General features: G+C 50.6%; 1 protein-coding gene across 2 annotated transcripts in view; it reads left to right on the forward strand.

Annotated features, from left to right (window-relative positions):
* Positions 1-1,467: 1,467 nt before the first annotated feature.
* The window catches only part of WWC1 (WW and C2 domain containing 1), a gene marked incomplete at its 5' end in the record, with an annotated part of 72,953 nt that continues 60,043 nt past the window's right edge, over positions 1,468-14,377 (forward strand). For both annotated transcript variants that reach the window (XM_082324424.1, XM_082324425.1), the window contains one exon: positions 1,468-1,586. In XM_082324424.1, the coding sequence (XP_082180550.1) occupies positions 1,468-1,586 (119 nt within the window). The remainder of the gene's footprint in view (positions 1,587-14,377) is intronic.

The raw sequence follows: 14,377 nt of genomic DNA on the forward strand, positions 1-14,377 counted from the left end.
AATTGTCTTTATCGCTTTTACTTTTCCTCTCCAGCCCTTCGGGGCTCCCCTCTTCCCATCCTCCTGTTCCCTTCTCCACCCCATGCTTGGCAGGGATCCCCGCTCCATTCTGCTGTTTCAATAGCCGGAGCTCCACAAACGCCTTGCTTTTCCCCCACCCTTGACAGTGGGAAACCGGCGGCGGCTGGCGCTCCCGGGGGAGAACACGGCCTCGCGCAGAGCTCCCCTCATTGCCGCGCCGGTTGCCGCGCCAGCTCGCGGCCTGACCGCGTGCCAGCGCACGAGCGTTCACCGCGACATCTTGTCCCGACCGTTCACCGCGACATCTTGTCCCGACCGTTCACCGTGACATCTTGTCGCGGACGGCCTGCTCAAGCCTGCGTTGCCGACATCTGGGGCAGAAGGCTGGGGAGGGTACGTCCTCGGTGCTCCTGCCGCCTCGCACCGCGGCCACGCCAGAGCCGTGCCGAGCGGCGGCAGGGGCGAGGGCGGAGGGCTCCGACCGGGGCCTTTCTCGCGCTGCCCCACGTATTTTGACAATCCCGCCTGCTGGCGATCTCTCCCTGCACCCACGCACCCGGGGTGCGGAGCCTTCACGCCTGAGGCCGCACGGACGGGCAGGCCACCGCCGTCACCCCCGTGGGCTCCGCGCTTGAGCCACCGGATGCGGCCTGGCGGCGGCAAGCTGCACCCCCGCACCCCTGCCTCCCCGGGGGCGCCCAGCACCCGATCTACGGTTTTGGCCGTCCCCATCGCGACCCTGTCCTCCGCCGGCGCTCCCCCTCGGGGGGCCGAGCCGAGCCGCGGGCCCCGGTGCCGAGGGGAGCGGCCCTGAGGGCGGCGCGCAGCCCCCCGCCGCCGCCGCCAGCTCCCGCCCTGCGCCGCCGCCGCGCCCGCCCCGCCGGCAGGGGGCGCTCTCGTGCGCGCGGCGGCGCGGCGGGGCGGGGCGGGAGGGCGGAGCCTTTAAGAACCGGCGCCCCCCGCCCGCCGCGTCCGAGGGGCGGGGCCGCGCCGAGGGGGGCGGAGCCTATCCGAGGGGCGGGGCCGCGCCGAGGGGGCGGGGCCGCGCCGGGACTCCCCGGGCCGCCGCCGCCGGAGCGGGAGGAGGAAATGGAGGCGTGAGGCGCCGGGCGGGCCGCGGTTCCCGCGCCGCAGGGCTGACCGTGGGCTCGCCCGCCGCCCTCCCCGGACCGCCCCCGCCGCGGCGAGGGGCCCGCCTCGGCCCGGCCCGCCTCAGCCGGCTCCGCGCCCCGCCCCCGCCGCGGGCCCGGCATGTGAGGCTGCCCGGCGGCGGCGGCGGCGCCTCCCTGCGCGGCTGGGCCGGCGCGGCCCCCGCACCGCTCCTCGCTGCCCGCGGGAGGGGAGGCCCGGCCCGGCCCGGCCCTGCCCCGGGGCCGGCTCCCCCCCGCCGCCGTCCCGTCGCGGAGCGGAGCGGTGGATGGGGCAGCGCGGCCGGCGGTGGGGACGATGCCGCGGAAGGAGCTGCCGCTGCCCGAGGGCTGGGAGGAGGCGCGGGACTACGACGGGAAGGTGTACTACATCGACCACGGCAGCCGCACCACCAGCTGGGTCGACCCCCGCGACAGGTGGGCGGCGGGGCCGGGGCGGGCGGCGGGGGCCCCTCCTCCTCTCCCCTCCCCTCCGCGGGGGCACCGGCGGCAGAGCCGCGCCTGCCGCCCCCAGCGCCTCCTCCCCCCGCTCCGCAGTCGCCCCCTCGGCGGCCGCTGCCGTCCCTCGGCTCCAGCCTGGCTCCCGCTGGGCCCCGCGGGCGGGCAGGGCCGGGCCGGGCGGTCGCTTCGGTCCCGGCGGCCCTGGCAGGGCACGGGGCGCCTGCTCGCTGCGCCGGGGGGAGGTCGGTCGGTCGGTTCGGTGCTGGTGGTTGGCCTCTCCTCTCCCTGCCCACCTGCTCTCCCGCCTCCCGGCATCTCGCGGACCTGCACTGCGCGCTGCCCCTAGGGCGGGAGGGAAACGCGGCTGGCAGCGGCTCGGCCATCGGGAGCGCGGCGGGGCGGGGAGCCCGGCTCGTCACCTCACAGGCTCCTCGCCCGCAGGGTCACCTTACAGGCTCCTCGCCCCCAGGGCCACCCTGCAGGCTCCTCACCCTGCAGGCTCCTCGCCCCCAGGGTCACCTCACAGGCTCCTCGCCCCCAGGGTCACCTCACAGGCTCCTCGCCCCCAGGGCCACCCTGCAGGCTCCTCACCCTGCAGGCTCCTCGCCCCCAGGGTCACCTCACAGGCTGCTCGCCCCCGGGTCACCTCACAGGCTCCTCACCTCACAGGCTGCTCGCCCCCGGGTCACCTCACAGGCTCCTCGCCCCCAGGGCCACCCCGCACCAGCGGCGGTGGCTCAGGGGAGCCGGGAGGGACGGGCAGGGCAGGGTCGGAGCGGCGTCGGTGGGTCCTGTCCTGCCTCCTGGCCCACCTCCGCCAGCGGCTGTGGGGCCTGGGTGAGTGTGGTGATGAGGGAGGTCGCTGACTTCAGGGTGTGTTTCTGATGGCCCCGTCTGCCTCCTGCTTCCCAGCAGTCTCCTCTGGCTCCTGCGTGCTCCGAGGAGCTCTTTCCTTATATTGCTCGCTTTAAAAAGTGAGAGAAGCAGAACACAGTCTCTGCTGTTCAAGACCCAGGTCATTTACCAAGCAACACTCTGTCCTAACACGTTCTGGCTCCATGCTCGAGGCAGTTACGGTAAGCCCACATAGGCACGCAGGCAGCTCAACTACTGGATAGCTATTGAAATCAGAAGCGTCTAAATTTCACATTTAATGCTCTGTTAGTTGAAGTTCCTGGACACAGCAACTCAAAAATCCATTTCGATGAGCTGGAAATTCCAGCAATCTGAATATATGGTTTGTTGTCGATAAATTTTACACACTTCACCAATCTGACAGTGGGTGTTTTCCTTGTTATGGGGCAGCTTGTGCGATTTCTGACTTTCTTTGCCCTTCTTCCCCTTGCCCCAGCAATCAGTTCTCTGAAGGGGCCACCAGTATTTCACCTTCTTTCCAGTTCTGCTTCAAAGTTTGGTTCTTTGTTAAGCATGGAAGTGAATGGTGGTCCAATTTTACAAGATTTCAAGGAATGTTCTGCATTCAGGAATAATCCTTGTGTATACTGTACGCAAATGTAACCTGCTGCTGGCTGGGGGTTTGGAACTTGTTTTGAGGCTTCTGTTTTGGTAATGTGGTCAAGAAGAGCAAATAACACGGTTGTTTCAAGGTGTGTTTTTAACCTTCATAAGCCAATACAAGCTTAAATTAGGAATGCTTTCCTGGCATCTTTATTTTGTTACAGAGAATGAAGACAAGTAAGAAATCTAATAGGCCTAATAGTGGCTTCTAAGAATTCTCGTCTGTCCTTGGTTAGTGATTCAGAAATGACAGAAACAACTGAATGGGTGCCTTATTTACGCATGTGTACTGAGCTGTCGCAGAAACATTACCTGCTGACCACTGTTACAGGAGAATATTCAAACACGTACTGATAACTCCTATCACATGACATTTGTTATGCACATAGAAATACACCTGAATACACATGGCCCTGACGAGCTTTGCATCTGAGTCATCTTCCAGTAGGGCTACCAAGAAAACAAGCCGAATTACACTTTCCCCCTGAAAATCCTCAAGGTTTTGAAGAGTTTATGGGTCCAACACTAGAACAACTACGTGACACAACATTTAGTCATCACCTGGGGGACCCTGTGCTTGCATGAGTTGAAACCCTGCTCTGACATAGAGGAAAGAAATTTCTCTTTCAACTGATTACCACTGTCTGTGAAAATCAGCTGATGGGGAATTTCTGATCAGGTCAAGTCATAAGATAACCATTCCCTGTGGTAGTGAACTTGGATTAACGCACTCATCATTGAACTTTATCAGTGTCTTTTAAGTTTAAATATTTGTAAGCCTAGCCTTTTACAAGTCATCTTTAAAATCGCTGCAGCTGAGAGGTTGGTTTGTGTATTTGCTACAGTGCTCTCTGTGTGCTGTGCTTACACATGCTGTCAGCGAAAAGCCATAGGTATTAGGAAACACGGCTGTAAAACTGCAAGTTTGAGGGATGTGGAGGAAGATGTATGTGTTTGTTAGTGCTCACTCTGAACCCGGCGGCGTCTCAGTGGGACCGTACCTTTGTAGTACCTGAGCGGTTTATTCAGGGAGCAACAACTGGTGGCTGAAGATAGGATGCACAGGTTTTTAAACCTTCCCTAAATCTTTCATTCTAGCTTAATTTAGTGGAAATAAACATGAGCAGGGATAACATCTAGCTTCAGGGCACGGGCTTGCCCATTGTTTTTGCGACACCAGCTGGTGTCAGGTTTGCAGTGGTGCTAACTGAGGTTGGTGTGCTGGGGGCACGCGGGGAGGGGTGTTGGTGGCAGGGGGTGAAAGGTGGGGACCTCAGCGGGCCTTGGACTGTACGAAATCAAAAGCTGGGCTGGTGAAGCCGGTGGTTTTCCAGCGCTGGTGTAAGGCGTGACACCAGTCCTGCAGATGAGCAAGAGGGGCCGTTGGACCGTGCCAGTAGGAAGTCACTGGCACCTGGTAGCATCCCCCTCTCCTTGAGAGATTTGAGTGATGCTCAGATGCTTAACATCTTGATTGAAGCAACTGAGTGTCAGAGCAGTTTTACCTCGTGCCTTTTAAGGGTATACTAGACTTCAGGGCAGTCCTGGGAAGCCTGTGGAGGTTAGAGCAGTTTGGGAAATCATCTAAGGTAAATAATCTGAAGAATTTTGTGACTCAGCCGTTACTGTACCTGTGGTATGGCGTAACAGAAAAGAATCAAGGTACCTTGTAAGCAAGAATTTCAGGTTAAAAAGCCGTAAGGCAGTTCTAGTGACCAGGTGGGGGAAAAAAAAAACCCTACTGTCCTTTTCCTTGTGTAAAAGGAAGCTCACATAGCTGACTTTTTTGTAGATTTGTTTGAAATTAGGTAATTCAGGACTTGGATACAGCGTAATGGGAGATCAAACCTTACGGAGCTAGGGGAAGAAATTAAGTAATTCCTAGTTTTAAAAGCAAGCACAATCCTTCAGGTATGCACCAGTACGTACCATTTGGTAAAACACGCCAGAGAGTCATCCCAGTTGCTTTCTTAACACAGAGGGTGCGTTTGCACTGTAAGGTGCTGTGCTGATGACCAAACAGAAAATAAGAATGGTGTCTCAAAACGTTAGCACCGGCTGCTGCCTGGTCTTAAACGTCAGTGTGAAGGAGAAATTGCACCACCAGAGTGCCCCAAGTGAGGTTTCTGCTGTCATCAGACGTGAGGGTTAGAGGTGGCTGTCTGGGTTCCGGTGGGTGGGCTGTCCTCGGGTTCTTTACGCTGGGTTTAGGGGAACCTCTGCTCTCCCTCAGACTGTCTTGGAAGACGATAGGTTTTTTTTCACTTCTCCTTGCCTTTCAACCCAGAAGCTTCCTGATTGCACTGAGGATTTGGAGATGCCTGATAATCTGTCCCACTCTGCAGTATTTGTGTTCTTGTACTCTTCCTGCTGGCATGGTGGCGTAAGCAGTTTTTTCTAGGTTATTTTAGATGGAGCTGACTGCACTTCTCATTTTACCCCAGTCACTGGACTCCCGTTGAGAGCGAAAGCTAGTGAAATAGGAGCACTTCTAGCTTAAGTTTGGTGAAGCTACTGAACAGCAGCAGATGTTTTCCGTTTTGGGAGGCAGCAGCGCCTCAGTTGATGGCCGTTCATTTCTTGAAGGCTCTTATTGATGTAAAGGGTTGGAGACGTTTATTAAGTGAAAGCCCAGATTCTGCAGTTGCTCCCTGAAACCCCTTCCTACTCCATATGGAGGTTTTTCCAGTCTGAACCTCCAAAGTGGAGCTTTGGTAAAGAGAGTTAGGGAAGAGATTTGCCAAGGTTCAGGGCCGATATGTGCCAATGTGCGTGTTGCCACATGTAGAAGACCTTGTGCATTTAAAATAGTTAGGGCCATCTGTTTGCTCACAAAGATTCAGGTTTGCTGAGCCTGAGGATTTTACAGAAGAAAAGCTAGGCGTGTCATACAGTGAGCACGATCATCTAGCCATGCCCCTCTAGGTCTGCCTTCTAGGCTTGATGTGAAATACTGCGGAGTATTTTGTGTCTGCATTATTCTGGTCTCGAAGCTTTTCATCCCCAGTCTGCTCTGCACGCTTGGTCTCCAAACTTCCCGTATTAAAGATTTAGAAATGTGAGCATCATGCTAGAATTTCATATGTAACTGTCCACTACTTGGATTATTTGCCTGTAGCATAGGCACTGGAATAAAGCTAAATATAGCTAACTTAAATGTGGGAGTTCTCCAAAATAAAAGGGCTAGAAGAAGGGAGGGCAATGAAAAGCAGCAAGAATAAAAGGAGCTGTGCTTTTCTGTAGATGAAAATCAGTAAGCCTAAGGAGAAGAGAGAAAAATTCTCAAAGATGGAGCATTTCCCTAGGTTTTTCTTTCATCACTGGCAGCAACGCAGGTCATGCGCTGAAGGCTACTAGTTTGATGCCTGCTGTTGCCTTTCTTTACTGATAGCTAGCCAAACACCCTGTCATATATATGTGGATCTGCTGCTTTCTCATGTTTGCATTCCCCAAAATAGCTGATTATTTTATAAAGAACAGGCAGTTCAGTGTGTGCCCATAGAAGCCGTTGATAACCATTTTCCATGAGTACAGAAGTGAGTGACAGAAATGCAGTCTTCATAGTCATCTAAGTGCAGTCTCTGGGAACAGGTGTCAATGTGTAGGACTCATGCTGTTCTTACATTATTTTTTTTTTCCACAGTAAATGCAAATTAATTGGTTTATATATAGGGAGACAAGGACAGCAAGTAAGATTATTGTGACACTTGAAATTTTTTTAATTTATTAATATCAAGAGTCTTCCAAGATGAATTAACAGAGGCTGTACCTGTAATTGGAAAAAGTGGATCGGAGCTGAAATCAATCAGACCTCTTCAGTTATGAGAAATCAGACTTTATTGGTGTTTGTTTTTTTCCTGAGACTCCCCAGACAAACCCTGCAGTAGGATGTGCTGATCGCTTTGGAGGCTGCAGGGACTGCCTTCTGAGCCAGTGTGCTTCCTCACCTGGGTAAACTCACTTCGAACTGGGGAGGGTAGCTGGAAACAACAGGTACGATGCTTTTTAACAAGGGCATCACCGCTAAAGGTGTGGTACTCGCACGTGTGTAGTGACAGAGGATGTTGGCAGTGACTTTAGAACTACTAAAAGCATTATTTTACCTTCCTTCCCTATGGAACATGAAAAAAACCCTTTGTTCAGCTCAGCAGCTTTTTAATGCATCTTGGGGAATTCCGAGTCTTAAAAGATCAGAATTGCTTTTGAAGAAATCTCTGTAAATCCCATTGTTTAGAAATATGTAGGTTGAGCTTCATCTTCTGCTCTGGCAAGGTCATCTTACTCACAAGATCAGTCCTTTAATTTTGCCTCAAAGACTGATGGCTTATGAAGTTAGTGACACTGCCACGGACTGGAAACTTACTTGGCAAGGGGATCAACAATTTCATCCCTATCTAGGCCATGTATTTTCATATCAAAGTAGTTATCTTGATCTACGTCCAGTGGAATGGCAGAAAATGGGCTGGTAAATCCCAGCAGATGTGGATGCGGCAGGTGAGAGGTGGCTGCTGCGTTGGTCACCTGGGGCGGGTGCTCGGTGGTGTCGCTGATGGGGCACCTTCAGCTGCTGCTGCTGCCGGAGTGAGATTCTGTATCAGTGCAGGGAGCGAGGTCCAGAAGCTGGTCTGGCTGAAAAAATGTTATTTTACTGCCTGGGTTTATTTGACAGAAACAGTTGATCCGGGTTGTGTATGCTCATGCAGAAACTCGTGCTGGCGTGGCTGGGGCTGAGCGGGAGGCTAGGAGGTGTGGGAGTGGGGCTGGCTCCGGCGGCAGCCCGGGAATGCTGCTGAGGGTGCGCTGGTGAAACTGTCCCCAGGCGCTTGACCTGGTCAGGCTCTCTGCCAGCCCAGCTGGGGAGGTGTTCCCAAAGCTGGAGGTGCTTAGCTTTGCCCTGTGATTTCTGATTGATTTTTACAGGAAGAGTGGATTTTCACTGGCCAGAGCCAGATGAACTCAGCAGCGAGACAGAGCATCTCCTAAAGGTGTAATTCACACCAGTGTCTTCATAGCTAGCACAATTATGGGAAGATGAGTTTGCAACAAACTTGTCCACGTCTGAACCTGATTTAAATTCCTCTAGCTTGTGCCAGAAAACTTATTGGAAGACATGAGAAGGCTTGTCCAAAAAAGTTTAATGAAATAACTTGTGCATAAAGATGTGCTAGGTGGCTGAGGGTGGTCCTGTCACTGACCTGCCACACTACCTTTTCAGACCGGGCTCTTATCTCAGTTACTGGAGGAATCTATTAGTAAATGATTGATTCATATTCTGTGCTCCTGAAGGTGACTGCACACTGCCAGGGCTAGCCTTGCACTCTGCTCAGCATGCCGAGCAGCGTCACCACCCCGCAATGCGTCCCTGCACGTGTTACGGAGACTCTGCTGATCTTGCTCTCTGCCAGGACTGAAATGTTCTGGGCTTGACTTGATGCTCGGTTGTGTCAAGTATAGGAGAACTTCAAGTCTTTCTCAAAGAGGGGGAGAGATCATACAGCTGGCTTGGGAAAGCCTTGCTGATGTTCTCCCTGTGCAGGGGCTGGCTGCCTGAACCTGGTGGCCTTGAGCGCCCCAGCAGCAGGGCAAGTGTTAGCTGAAAAAATAAATGAATAAAGGGGGTTGCAGCAGCTAGGCAAAGTCAGGTGGAGGTGTGTAGACTATTGCTGCTACGTGCAGATATGAGAGCTGTGTAGATCGACCACTTCCTTGGAGAAAAATACTTTTTATGCTGGCTGGTTGCCATTCATGAGACCTGTTTAGTAAGGTTACGTGCTTTGCTTGTGGTAATGAAGACTTAGCTTTAACTGCTCAAATAAAACCCAGAGTTCTTGTTCACAGAGCCTAAGGTTACTGCTCCCCCCTCCCTTTTAAGCTACATGCATAGATAATTGGCTGAACAAACATCAGACAAAAGTGCTCCCAATAGAATAATAACTGCTTTTCACTGCCACTCATCCAGTCAAGTGACATCTGGAAGACTCTCTGGATAGTCACAGGAGGTTTGGTGTGTCGCAGGAAGATGCAAAGAAGCCAAATCCTACAGCTGTCAGTATTCTCTGTTTTTTCATGCTTTTGGATGGGTTCTGCTGGCTTGGTTTGTTCTCTGTTTATGCTGGTACTTACAGCTTCCACCCCAGCCATGATGTTCTGCAACATAAGTACCCAACACATTTAAAAAGCAGATGAATTGCTTTCTCAATCTTACAGAGGTGCTGTGGGGATTAATTAGTTCTGACAAAGTGCTTTCTGGTTGGGATGTCAAGCTGATGGTTCAGGACTAATGGTATTGTTCAGTGAAACTATTTAGTTCTCCTCAAATGCCTAATCACTGTTTTAGAAGAATTTACTCTGTGGAGGAAAGCTTTATTGATTTAAAGCACGCAATAAACAGTATTGATTTGCAAGAGGCAGTCATTCATATCTGCTCTATGCAGAGTTGAGATGTAAGGTGGTCACATAACTATCGTGAACTAAAATGTAAGCGAAAGTATTGCTTAAATGAACCTGCAACAACTTGAAAATTTCTCATACGTGACTTACAACTGCCTTCATACCCTTGTACTCAGAACAAGGGCAGTCCCCTGCAAAGGAGAGGGCTCTGCTATTTCATCCTTCACAACCCTACCACAGGGAGGATGGCCTGCAGAAGAACAGCAGTGGCCAAAATAATCTTCTGGACCCCTAGAGCAGCACAGGAAAATGTAGGTAGCCCGAGAACTGCTCTATAAAGCTGTGCTGTGGATAACTTTGCAGTTAATTTTGCTTGTGCCAGGCATAACTTTTGATTTCATGTGGCATCTGAGCCAGCTGAGCCTCTGCAGCTGCTAGAAGACATGCTGGTGGCCCGGCTGGGCAGGCTGTCCCCTTGCCATGCGGCCTCCAAGCCATCCAGCACACGAACCCTGCGGGACGTCCTTCGAGGGGCTCAGGCAGGTTGGCATCACGGGCTGGCAGCAGCCATCAGTTGGACTGTGGCACCTAAGCCCTGAGTGAATGAGAAGAGTCATCTCACTGACAGCTTCATCCTGGACATTTGAAGTTCTCGTAGTTGGACTGTTTGAAAGACTATGTTTTTGAGCTGCTTATCCAAATTATCTCAAAGGGAATTTGGGTGGGGATGATAATGGAAAGTATTTGACTGTCACATGTGATGCAGCTCTGCAAATTATCCAGTCTGTTTCCTGTGAAGTGTCTCAGGTTGGTGGCCTGTCTTGGGTGGTGCTGGGTCAGCCAGCCTGATTCAGGCTACAGAGGAGCTCGTAGTAACCCCTTTGGGAGGTGGAGTTTATCACACTCAATTGCTAGAATCGGCTTGCTCTGCAGCTGCTGAAATGCACGGGAGGAGGTGTGTGGGTGGGAGTGGGGTCGCAGGCAGCACCCCGGGCACGGGACAGGTATTGTCCCGGGCAGGCAGGCGAGGGTGCTCCTCGTTGCCTGCATTGCAGTAGCGCACCTGGGTGTTTCATGGTGCTCTAAAGCTGAAACCTCTGCTCACCCCAGCGCTGCTGTCCCTGAGGGGAAATCTTCAGCATATCTACTGCCTGCTCCACAGGGCTCCCGTGGGTCGCTGGGGGTTTAGCAGGGTTTCTGAGGCAGCATGTGGGTGCTGTGCTTCTGCATCTTATGTCACCGGTCTAGGAGGTGTGACGGTTCTGCTGCAACAGTGCACAGGGGGTAAGGTCCGTGCTCAATTAGTGATGCTGCGCTAGTTTTTCACAGCTGTCCGATTGTTGCAGTGCTCTTTAGACAGGCTTTTGCTGTTCGGACCCAACCTTTGTTCAGAATGGTGCCACTTCTCTTCCTCAGCATCTGATGTGACTTTGGTTCAGTCTTCTGGTCGCTGCTTATGGCTTTTGCTGTTTTGATGGGAAGAGGGTGGCTCAGCTAGCCAGAGACCTTCCTTCTTTGGAAGGTCTCTGCTGCCGCAGCAGCTTCTGTGTTCTTTTTAGGATTTTTCCAGATGCTCCCCATGACTAGTGGAGTAATGCTAATGCTGCAGCTTCATTGACTGCTGTTGCCCTGAATGAATTCCTGTATAGCAGAGATGGAAACTTTTCCCAAGGAAGAACTTGGTCTGAAAAGGAAGTGTTTTTAAGATAAAATGGTAAGGCTTGTCTAAATTAGGATGACCTGTACTGTATATAGTGTTCCAGATGAGCTTTTCGTATTGAATTGTGTTTAAAAAAAAAAATCCTTAACATGAATAACATTTTCGTATTGCAGAGTTTTGTCACGGTTAAACTTGAAATCAAATCAGCACTTTGAACAGACTTTTTTGTTGGAGCATGCATGTGGTGATGCTCAGCTGTATTTGATTAGTGGTGCGTGTTAACCCTGCAGAGAATAAGGAGGTTAAACTCTTCTGTTCAGTATATTGTTCAACATTTCTCAACATCTGATCTCTCTCCACTTCAGCTGTCAGTTCACCCGCTTGTTTAGATTTTTCTGAAATTCCTTGAAGTTATCTCTACATCCAGCTAACCTGAGTAGCTTGTCAGCCAGCGCGGCAGTAAGCCCTGCAATTTGTCTTGTCTTGCGTCACGAGTAAGTTCCGCACTGCGAGACCTAAGCGTCAAAGTGAAACGGTCTGTAGCCTTGATGGGATGCTGACTGTTTAATTCTTACGTGGACACATACATAGAAGGCTTTAGGCTGTTTAACAGCTGGTTCTCAAAAAGTAAGTTTTCCGATATTCTAGAAATAGGCAGATTTGTCTGGTAAAGAGATCTCCTTACAGTCCTCAGTGAGTGTTATTCTGCCTTATTTTAACCTGTATATGCAGGAAAGTGAAATGTCATGGCTGCTAGCATGTCCCGTGGCTTTCTGTGGCACCGAGGTTTTGCAAGACGTCTTAGACTTCCTAACTTTCCTACTTTTTGCTTTTTAAATTTGAATGTAGAAGCTTCCGGATTTAACTTAAATCCAGTCTGTCGAATATCAATGCGATATCTTTTCAGTTGAGATGGTCTGTAGTTCTGCATAAAGGTAGATCTGTTGTCATATGTCATCTGTTAATTATTCAGAGACTATCAGATGGCATTGCTAGTTTCTCATGCAACTGGCGCACTAGTAATTCCATTTAGAAGCTATCTGCCATCGTGGTCTTCGCTTGATGCTAAGAGAAGCATAACCTGAATGTAAATACGTTCCTAAAGCGCATGTTGTTTGCTCACCTGATCTCTTGTACTCCTTGGGCACTGCTCCTCACTGTCTTTTTAAGATTTCTTTTTAGAAGAATGTGTGGCTGGAAAGGGAGGGGTATGTGGCTGAGGAACCTGGCTCGGTCACTTGCAAAAGGGTTGCATGGATAAAAATCTCAGTTCGCAAAGACAAATTTGCAACTGAACTGGTGACACGGAGTCCTCCGCTCAGGCTTGTTTTCACACATCCTTTGTAAATACCGCTCTTATCCCTAAAACAAATGTTCTGTGTTGAATTTTCTCATCTTTATTCTCTATTTGTCCAGTAGTCTGTAGCTAATACCCCATAGTGCTTCCTGGTTTATTTTCGATCCGTTTCCCAGAGACAGGCTCCTGCAGTTTGGATGGTAGCTCTGGCAAGTTGTGTGGCATCTTCAGTAGCTTAGATGGGCTGGCGGTCCTTTCTAGTGTGGCCACTGTGGGTTTGGAGTCAGGGGCTGTGGTGGTTCTTCCTTCCCATCGGGAAAAGGTCCCTCCGTTATCGGAGGAAGACATGACTGCAGCTGAACACGCTGCGGTTCACAGCCTGCTTTAGACGTGTGAACAGGCAGTTGTGTGAACAGTATTTGGGGGTGGGAGGAATTGGTCTCGTGTCAGGCCGTGTCCCATCGTGTCTCCGTGGCCGCTGCCAGAACCCTTGTGCTCTCTCCTGCAAGGCAGTGAGATGGGGCTGGGACGCGATGGCTGCTCCTGTTTTCTGAACAGAGCCAAGTGACGCCAGGTCCTGGAAGGAGGAAGGCAGCTGGTGCAGGTAACTCCTCGGTGTTTAGGGTTTTGCTGTGTAGTAACAAAAATGAGAACGGTCCAAGTGGTAATTCACACCCATAATCATCCTGCTTGGAAATCTGCTTGTGACACTTGCCTCTGATCGAGTGCTGCATGTTGGTAAGTGTTTCTTTGCAATCAGATTTATTACAGAATAGATTTGCAGTGAAATAACGTAAATCAAATCATTTTAACAGTGACCTTTAAAGGCATTATTGTTTGAATTACTTCCCTGGAGTAGCTGGGCAGATGTGTGGTAACACCTCTCTGAATGACAGTCATGCCTCTTACCAAATATATTGTAGAAGCCAGGCTGAAATGCTGCTTTGATCCAGCTGCTTCGTGACCAGCCTAGATACCTGATGGAAGGTGTAGGGAATAATGGACTTCGGTCAATATGAATTAAGGATTTTACAATAAGAGTTTTATTATTTGTATTGCTTCCTAGATGCTTATGGAGGGTTTACTTCCCCTTAGCTAGTGTCTTTGCAGTCGAAGGCAAGCTGTTGACCTGTCATTTCATGCCTCCCCGTTCCCAGCCCTGATGCTCGGAGCACACCTCTTTCCAGTGATTGTTGCTTCCACTTTCTCTCTCACAAGCTGTATAACACTGTTGCTCAGTTCTCTTACGGCCATGCTTACAGGCTCTTTAAAGCCTTTCATAAAGTAAGCATTTTGCCTGATGGGAGAAGGAGGCTTACAGAGTTTTTTTTTTTAAAAAAAAAGGCAAGAAATACACTGCAGATAATAGATTCCAAAAATGCAAATTTGTTGAAGCAAGTCCTTAAAAAGAAGGGAGGGAGGAAGGAATTGAAGATTAAAACCTGTGTTTATATACATGTAGAAGCTGGAGGCAAAGCAATCCATTCATAAATATACAATAGGATTTATGTCATGGTGAGAAGTGCTACATGCATATTCATGTGTAATTTGCAAATCCTTTAGCGATTAAATACTTTACTCCAAACTCTAGAACTAAATAACCTTCTTGTTGAAATGAGGTGTCCAAAGGCTCTAATGCTTCTCCAGTGGAGGGGAAAGGCTGGGTGGTGTAATAGATCTGATTCTCTAATTTTCACTCTATTAAAAGTTTTTTGGTGTGCTTTGGGCATTATTTTATTAGGATAATCAGTGTCTTGAACAAAACATGTGAAGTAGAGATTTGCAAGAAATATTGTAAAGCTTATAATGCTAAGAAAAGCAAATAGACTTGGAAACTTGTTAGGATGTTGTTCTCAGCTGATTTTAATGTCAAATTCCTTTGTCTAAACTTTCATATTCTGT

This window comes from Platalea leucorodia (assembly GCF_965183815.1).
Source record: "Platalea leucorodia genome assembly, chromosome: 11".
In the NCBI taxonomy this organism is placed as follows: domain Eukaryota; kingdom Metazoa; phylum Chordata; class Aves; order Pelecaniformes; family Threskiornithidae; genus Platalea; species Platalea leucorodia.